Source organism: Rhinopithecus bieti, unplaced genomic scaffold (genome assembly GCF_001698545.2).
Source record: "Rhinopithecus bieti isolate Rb0 unplaced genomic scaffold, ASM169854v2 scaffold_15133, whole genome shotgun sequence".
Lineage (NCBI taxonomy): Eukaryota > Metazoa > Chordata > Mammalia > Primates > Cercopithecidae > Rhinopithecus > Rhinopithecus bieti.
The window spans coordinates 2,188,438-2,197,737 of NW_016808815.1; the positions used below are offsets into that span (position 1 = coordinate 2,188,438).

The following is a 9,300-nucleotide window of genomic DNA, read 5'->3' on the forward strand; positions in this document are numbered from 1 at the left end:
TTGAAATACTTAAATATACTTTTGAGTTATTTCCACTTTCTTTTATCAATCAAACAGCTTAGATAATTAACTATAAAGCTATTTTAATATTTAAAACATTTTGTAATCATGGAAAAGCAAAAAGAAGTGTCTGTAGAAAATTTTGTAGAAAAAACTTTGTACTCATCAAAGAGAATTCAGGAGGTACTCTTGGTTTATGTAGGATATTTTCAGAAAATATCTTTGAGCAAGATCTTATTCAGAATAAAATTAGAGACTGCATTTAATTTTGCTTTTTAAATATTAAATTTTTTCAGGATTGTCAACTTATTTTATTTTGTTTTATTTTCTTCAAGCAACAACCGCTAAGGAACAGAATTGTCAATTTATTAATGAAATATGGTAAGCTGACATTTTAAAATTTCTTTACTCTGTCCACAGAGGATGTCTACAGCATAATAATTAAATTTTTTTTCTTTACTCTCCCTTCATTTTAAAAGTAAAATATATCAATCATATTAATAAGGATATGAAATAGTTTGCAAAGCAATTCAATTTTAGGTCTTGGAGACATACTTTGGAAAATAAGAGCATTTCACTTTTAAAGAACAATTCACAGATTCTGTTCCATTGAAGATATTTCCTTGACCCTTTTTTTTCTAAATCACTCTCCTCTGCTCTACAACTCCTTGCTAAAATTTTGCAACAATCTTAAATACTATACTACAAAATGAATACCATTCTCTAAATACTATACTATCATGGAGTGGGTTTCAACTGTGATTGATTTTGTGCCTCAGGGTTCATTTGGTGATGTCAGAAACATTTTGATGGTCACAACTGTGAAGGTGCTACTGGCAACCAGTGAGTAGAGGCCAGGGAAGCTGCTGAACATCATACAATGCATAGGCAGCCCCTGACAACAGAGACGGCCAGCACCAAATGTCCATAGTGTCAAGATTGAGAAACTCTCCTTTAGACTAAATACTATTTTAAATCAGGGAGATTAAGTTTAATTGGTAATTCTAAAACTCCAGAATTCTATCATTGTTCCAATAGACGTGTGTTGAACAAGACAAGCTGGGTCAAGCATTTGAGGATGCTTTTGAGGTTCTGAGGCAACATTCAACTGGAGATCTTCAGTACTCGCCAGGTAAAGATAAGTCATTTACCCTCTTCTGCTAGTACATCCAATGGCTTGTTGGTCACATACACATATAAGAATAATAATCAGCTGACCAGGTGTGGTGGCTCACGTCTGTAATCCCAGCACTTTGGGAGGCCAAGGTGGGCAGATCGCTTAAGACCAGGAGTTCAAGACCTGCCTGGCCAACGTGGCGAAACCCTGTCTTTACTAAAATACAAAATTAGCCAGGCGCGGTGGCGGGCGCCTGTAATCCCAGCTACTCTGGAGGCTGAGGCAGGAGAATTGCTGAACCCGAGAGGCAGAAGCTTCAGTAAGCAGAGATGGCGCCACTGTATTCCAGAATAATGATCAGAACAGAGAAGACCTTTTTTTTTTTCGTTTTTTTCTTTTTTTTTTTTTTTTTTGAGACGGAGTCTTGCTCTGTCACCCAGGCAGGAGTGCAGTGGCATGATCTTGGCCCACTGCAAGCTCCACCTCCTGGGTTCAGGCCATTCTCCTGCCTCAGCCTCCCAAGTAGCTGGGACTACAGGCGCCCGGCTAATTTTTTCTGTTTTTGGTAGAGACGGGGTTTCACCGTGTTAGCCAGGATGGTCTCGATCTCCTGACCTCATGATCCGTCCATCTCGGCCTCCCAAAGTGCTGGGATTACAGGCGTGAACCGCCGCGCCCGGCGACCTTTTTTTCTTTAATTAATTTATTTTTTTTTGTAGAGAGAGAGTCTTACTATGTTGCCCAGGCTGGTCTGGAACTTCTGGACTCAAAAACGAGAAGATCATTTTCATTTATACCTGAAGCATCCAGGATTAATTCTAGCAAAGGCAAAATATGTCCAGGAGTATCTAGCCTAAATAAAACTAAAGTCTCACATATAAAAATGCAGAGAAAATAGAGGATGACATTCCACACAGGAATACAAAGATATATAATTATCTGCTATTAGAAATATCTGGTTGACATTTATTTATCTAATAGACAGTTCATTTTAACTATTCATGAAAGACTTTTAAATTGTTCTAATAAATCTTATAGACCTTCCACCCACCCAGCAAGATATATTCTACCCAGAAGAATAAGTATTTTTAAACTTCCTCACCCATTATCCTATGGACTATGTAGTCTAAATAGAATGCAAATATGTTGTATATTAAGTTTACATAGGGTATTACAGAGTGTTCCAAGATAAGAGAAATCATGTGGGCTGGGCACGGTGGCTCACACATGTAATTCCAGCACTTTGGGAGGCCGAGCTGGGTGGGTCACTCGAGCCCAGGAGTTCAAGACCAGCCTGGGCAACATGGCAAAACCCTGTCTCTACAAAAAATACAAAAATTAGCGAAGTGTGGTGGTGTGTGCCTGGAGTCCCAGCTACTTGGGAGGCTGAGGTGGGAGGATCACTTGAGGCTGGGAGGCACAGGCTGCAGTGAACCAAGATAACACGGCTGCACTGCAGCCTGGGTAACAGAGAGAGACCCTGTCTTAAAAACAAAAAAAAAAAAAAAAGAAAGAAAGAAAGAAAAGAAATCATGAGGTCTCAGCCGGCAAGGAGCATGTTCTCCAAATGGGATATGTGTAACAGTACCCATAATAGCAGCCTAATGAGATAAACACCACAGGAGAAGTGCAAAGTGGCAAGAAAACAGATGAGAGCAATTGCATCTCATATATGCAAGTGCATATATGTAAACACACACACACATAGTGCATATATGCAAGTGCATATATGCAAGTGCATATATGTAAACACACACACACACATATATATGCACAAATACAAACTTTGACTTTTTTAGTTTCTTTCTCTGATTTAAAATTAGATTACAAAAATTACCTGGCTTTAATCAACCATCGTCCTCATGTCAAAGGAAATTCCAGCTGCTATGGAGTGTTGCCTACAGAGGAGCCTGTCTATAATTGGAGAACCGTAATTGTAAGTATCAGACCATCCATTAGTAACAGTCGAATATCCTATTCTTGCCAGGCTTCCATTTCACATACACTGTCTGAAACCCAGCTTAAAGACAGCAAGACTATGAAAATGGTTTCTTCTTTCTTTCTTTTTTTTTTTTTTTTTTTTTTGAGATGGAGTCTGGCTCTGTCACCCAGGCTGGGGTTCAGTGGCTCATTTTCAGCTCACTGCAACCTCCGACTCCTGGGTTCAAGCGATTCTCCTACCTCAGCCTCCCAAGTAGTTGGGGTTACAGGCATGCACCACAACGCCCAGTTAACTTCTGTATTTTTAGTGGAGACAGGATTTCCACATATTGGTCAGGATGGCTTCAAACTCTTGACTTCCGGTGATCCACCCACCTTAGCCTCCCAAAGTGCTAGGATTACAGGCGTGAGCCACTGTGCTCTGCCTGAAAATGCTTTTTAAGGACGGTCAGCTGTAGTCTGAACTTGACAGTCAACATGGATGATCATATGCTGTTAGGAAGGAAGTGACCCTTCATCATTGCTCTGTTTAGCCTCAGACTGGTTTGAATGACTTCTGTAAAAAGGAGGTGTTTTCAGGATGTTCACATCAATTGCTTCTCCTTAGTCCATCTGGGAAATTGCAAAAACGTTTCCCCTAAAAGCCACAGGGCAAAGGTCCAAACTGCCCCTGCACTGGCTTTACCTACAGTCTTGTATTAGCCTGCTCTGTTTTCCTTCTCCAACTTAGTGTTATCTGCATGTATTGGACCAATTCATTTATATTTTATTAATAGCAGCACCCGCAAAGGGAAACATCCTGCTATCTCCACATTCATGTATTCTTTTCGTTTTCTTCACACATCCATTTTATCAAGCAGTCTTCATGGGATAAAGTATAAATGTCAATTGGTTTTTATTTTCCTTCTATCACTACCTTCAATCATGCCATGTCAAATGTCCTTTTTCTGTTTCTATAAATTGTTCCCTTGGGGCCTCTTCACAAGACATTTTATTTTAAGAGAGTGCTTCGGGCTGGGTGCAGTAGCTCAAGCCTGTAATCCCAAAGCTTTGGGAGGCTGAGGAGGAAGGATCACTTGAGCCCAAGAGTTTGAGACCAGCCTGAGCAACAGAGGAAGACCCTGTCTCAAAAGAAAAAAAATTTAAATAAAATTTTAATGAGAGAGTGCTTTGGTTCCAGCTTAACCTCTTCCACCCCCACTTAGGATTGCCGGGTAAAATGAAAGATGCCCAATATTTTTATTTACTAAATCTGGCAGCCCTACTTCTTTCTACTTCAACTCCCATTTTCTAGCATGCACCTCACAGCCTCTTATCCCTGGGGACTCCTTGCCTGCTGGTCAGTCTTCTTGACTGGGGTGTGGAAAGACAGCTCAACCCAGCCCCTTCCCGGTGTTTAACCCTTGGAAACCCACATATTCTTGCCATATGTAAATGGTAGGAGCTTGGGCTGCTTCTTCCTGTCCCCTTTCTTTATTCTGCCTTCCCTTGCCTATCATCTTTCTTTCTCTCTCCCTTCCTTCCTTCCTTCCTTCCTTCCTTCCTTCCTTCCTTCCTTCCTTGTTCCTTCCTTCCTTCCTTGTTCCTTCCTTCCTCCCTCCCTCCCTCCCTCCCTTCTTTCTCTTTCTTTCTTTCTTTCTTTCTTTCTTTCTTTCTTTCTTTCTTTTCTTTCTTTCTTTCTTTCTTTTCTTTCTTTTTTCTTCCTTCCTTCTTCCATTCCTTCCTTCCTTCCTTCCTTCACTTCCTTCCTTCCTTTCCTTCCTTCCTTCACTTCCTTCCTTCCTTCCTTCCTTCCTTCCTTCCTTCCTATCCTATCCTTCCTTCCTTCCTTCCTTACTTCTTTCCGACAGGGTTTGTTCTCTCATTTAGGTTGGAGGTGCAGTGGATACCATTGTAACTCACCCGAAGCTCAAACTCCTGGGGTCAAGAGATTCCCCTGCCTCAGCTTTCATCCTAAGTAGCTGGAGATATGGCCATGTGCCACCAACGCCTGGGGTAGTTTTTACATTTAAATTTTTTTTGCTCTGTTGCCCGGGCTGCTTATGGGCAATGGCACCATCTTGGCTCACTTGCAACCTCTGCCTCCTGGTTCAAGCCGATTTCTCCTGGGCCTCAGCCTCCCAAGTAGGTGGGAATTAACAGGGATGACACAAACCACCAGCCAAACGCAGCACTTACATTATATTATCATTATTTTTTTTTGAGACAGTTTCACTGTTGTCACCCAGGCTGCGAGTGCACAATGCGTTTTGATCTTGGCTCAGCTGCAACCTCGCCTCCCAGGTTCAAGCGATTTCTCCTGCCTTTCAGCCTCCCTAGTAGCTAAGCTGGGGGATTATAGGTGCCTGCCACCATGCTCAGCTAAATTTTTGATATTTTCGAGTTAGAGGACAGGGTTCCCAAGCATGTTGCCCAGGCTGTCTCAAACTCCTGCTCCTTCAGGCGATTCCAAACCCACCTTCGGGCCTCCCAAAGTTTGGGATTACAAGAGTGAGCACTACAAGAACAACCCAGCCATTTTTTTCTTTTTATGTAAACTTCTTATTAGAGACAGAGAAGAGTTTCCCCATGTGGGACACAAGAGAACTTAGAAGTCATTGAAACTCTTGGAACTTTCAGGTGATCCAACCCAGCCTCAGACACCATCCCAACAGTGCCTAGGATTTACAGGGCATGGAACCACCCTGGCCTAATTTTAACAATTTTTGTAGAGGTGGGGCCTCTCTGAGTTGCCCAGGCTGGTCTTGAACTCCTGGGCTCAAGTGATTCTCCTGCCTTGGCTTCCCAAATTGTTGAGATTACAGGCCTGAGTCACCGTGCTTGGTCCTTTCTTGTCTTATAAAATTTTTATTGTTTTCATTACTTAATTTATTTTATCTTCCTAGCTGCCTACTGACATCTTTCTTATCTCACCTTGCCTACATGGGCATCCAGCACAGGAATGGAAGCCCATCTTCCCTTTCTGCTGGTACCACGGGCTTTAAGCAATCCCTTCTTTCTTGTAGGGAGGGTAGGACATGACACGACTCACAAAGCCAAAGATTACCCTCTGTCCCCTGGTCCTCTCCTTATGTGGGTTTGATGCTAGTGCTGCCCTGGGAGCTATCTGGCTGCAGTTGGGGGTAATTCCTTTAACAACCTGGGAGAGGCTTAGCCTCTTTTTCCCCTAGCTTTTGACTTCAGCCTATAATAGCGGGCCACAGGGAAAGTCTCACTTAACATCGTGCTACATTATTTATATAGAACAATGCTGCGGACTTCTATTTTGAAGGAAATATTCATCAATCTCTGCAGAACATAACTGAAAACCAGCTGGTACAACCCACTGTTCTCCAGCAAAAGGGGGGAAAAGGTACGTTGATCCATCATTCATTATATAGGTAAAAGAACCAGATCTTCCTCATAGCCACTTTAAAGGGAATTTATAACTGAGTTTGGAATTGTATATGCAAAATATTCTCTTATCACAATTGAGAGTAATTTAACTCTGACTTCTTGAACCAGTCCAAGCCATTCATCTTGGGTGAGACGTCATATGTTTTTTTTTGAGACAGAGTCTCACTCTGTTGTCCAGGCTGGGTCTGAAACTCCTGGATTCAAGCCATCTGAAATGCTAGGATTACAGGTGTGAGCCACCACACCCAGCCTCCTATTTTAAACTTTTAATTTTATTTATTTTCACTTTTGAACTTATTTTGTTAAAAATGGAGACACAAACACACACATTAGCCTAGGCGTAACAGTGTCAGGATTGTCACTGTCACTGTCTTCCACCTCCACATCTTGTTCCACTGGAACGTCTTCAGGGACAATAACACATGGAGCTGTCATCTCCTGTGATAACAGTGCCTTGTGGAATACCTGCTGAAGCATGTGCCTGAGGCTGTTTCACAGTTAACTTTTTATTTTTTAATTTTAATTTTATTATTTATTGATTGTTTTACAGTTAACTTTAAAAGAAAATTAAGTAGAAGGAGTACAATCCAAAATAATGATAAAATGTATACATAGTAGATACTAGGTGATAGGAATTTTTCAGCTCCACTATCATCCTTTTTTTTTTTTTTTCTTCTTGTTGCCCAGGCTGGAGTACAGCGACATGATCTCAGTTCACTGTAGCTTCTGCCTCCCTGGCTCAAGCAGTTCTCCTGCCTCAGCCTCCCGAGTAGCTGGGATTACAGGCACCCACCACCATGCCCGGCCCATTTTTTGCATTTTTAGTAGAGACGGAGTTTTGCCATGTTGGCCAGGCTGGTCTCGAACCTCTGGCCTCAGGTGATCCAGCCTTCCAAAGTGCCGGGAGTATAGGCATGAGCCACCATGCCTGGCCAAATAATTTTTTTTAAATGTGATTCAGGCAGCCCCCCTGAACCAATACATTTTATTTATTTATTTTATTTTTTATTCATTTATTTATTTTTTAATTTTTTTGAGACAGAATCTAGCTCTTTTTATTTTTAAAAATAAAAGTATTATAATACTCATGGGTAAAAGACTCAAACTAAGCTACAAGTGAAAGTAAAAGTTCCGTGTATTTTACATTAGTTTTAGAAAAGCTTTTTTTTTTTTATTTTTTTTTTCACATGTACAAGTATATATCCTTTGAAATTACAAAGGAGATTATATTCTTGCATTTTTTCCTGTAAATAATATATCTTAAGTAAATTCTGGGCACGGAGGCTCACGCCTGTAATCCCAGCACTTTGGGAGGCCAAGGTAGACGGATCTCTTGAGGTCAGGAGTTCGAGATCAGCCTGGCCAACGTGGCGAAACTCTGTCTCTACAAAAAATACAAAAAATTTAGCCGGGCATGGTGGTGGGTGCCTGTAATCCCAGCTACTGGGGAAGCTGAGGTGAGAGGATCACTTGAGTCCAGGAGGTTGAGGTTGCAGTGAGCCAAGATCAAGTCACTGCGCTACAGCCTGAGTGACAGAGTGAGACTTGAACTAAAAAAAAAAAAAATTAATTAATTAAAATAAATAAAATAAATAAATAAATAAATAGATAAAATATATAGCTGAGGGAGTCTTTCTGAACCGCTTCTGGTTCAAGGAGGCTACCTGATTCACTTTAAAAAAAAATTATAGGCCGGGCATGGTAGCTCATGCCTGTAATCTCAGCACTTTGGGAGACCGAAGTGGGCAGATCACTTGAGGTCAGGAGCTGAGAGGCAGAAGAATCGCTTGAACCCGGGAGACAGACGTTGCAGTGAGCTAAGATTGCGCCACTGCACTCCAGCCTGGGTGACAGAGCGAGACTCCGTCTCAAAAATAAATAAATAAATAAAATCTAAACATTAAAAATATATGGAAAACTTTAAAAGATGATGATCCATTACGGCTGACTTGATCACTGAATGAGAGGCAGAGAGTTTTGTTTAAGCTGTGACTTTAATTCATGATGTGTTTTTTGGTAAGTCCCTTTTTTCATTTCTCAATTCATAAACTCAAGATAATATAATATAAAAGATAATCTTTGTAAAAATGTTTGAGGTCTTTGGATGAGTGATAAATGCATCATGCAAAAGTATTATTCCCCAGAGACTGTTTAAAGCGTTTGGGAATCCACTAGTATACCTCCTCAAGGGAAAACAGAATTTGGCTGCAGATTTTTAGCTACTGATAGATCTGGCAGAGCACAGTATTTACAGACTAACTCAGAAGTCACAAAATGGGCTGTCACTTTTCTCATGAGCTGTTATGCAAAAGAAATCCTATCAACTGAACAAAACCCACACAGATTCTCTCAATGTCCTGCCTAGTTATTTTGAAATATAAATGGCCATGTTCCTAAAAAGACAAAACTTCTAGTGGTGCCATTTTATTTCACAACAATGAGAAATATCACAGTGTCCATTGCATTGTTAAATAAATAAAGTGATATAAAACATTTTGGCATTGCCATTTGAGTTTTCTTTTTTATTTTCAAGTAATTGTGCAGACCCAGAGTTAGCATTCTTACCTAGGTCTTTGGTATTAATTTTCTTAATATTACCTTATATTTGCATTCTATTTTGCATTTTACAAAGTGCATTTACATCCCTTAACTTATTTGAATAAAGCCCCTTCAAATGACTTGCTTTCTGGAAATGGCTTTTTGAGGCTTTTCTTCAAAACCGCTAAACTTTGTGGGCCATTTTGCTCAATATTGTTCTGTAGAAAGTTTTGTTTTGTTTTGTTTTGTTTTGTTTTGTTTTGTTTTGTTTTGTTTTGTTTTGTTATTTGAGACAGAGTCTCAGTCTG

The 9,300-nt window shown here is 40.5% G+C and overlaps 1 protein-coding gene across 1 annotated transcript in view; it reads left to right on the forward strand.

Moving 5' to 3' along the window:
• The window catches only part of SPIC (Spi-C transcription factor), a 13,737-nt gene extending 5,064 nt beyond the window's left edge, over positions 1–8,673 (forward strand). The window contains exons 4-6 of the mRNA XM_017887243.1: positions 2,941–3,053; positions 6,302–6,410; positions 8,630–8,673. Coding sequence (XP_017742732.1) covers positions 2,941–3,053; positions 6,302–6,410; positions 8,630–8,673 — 266 coding nt within the window. The remainder of the gene's footprint in view (positions 1–2,940; positions 3,054–6,301; positions 6,411–8,629) is intronic.
• Positions 8,674–9,300: the final 627 nt, after the last annotated feature.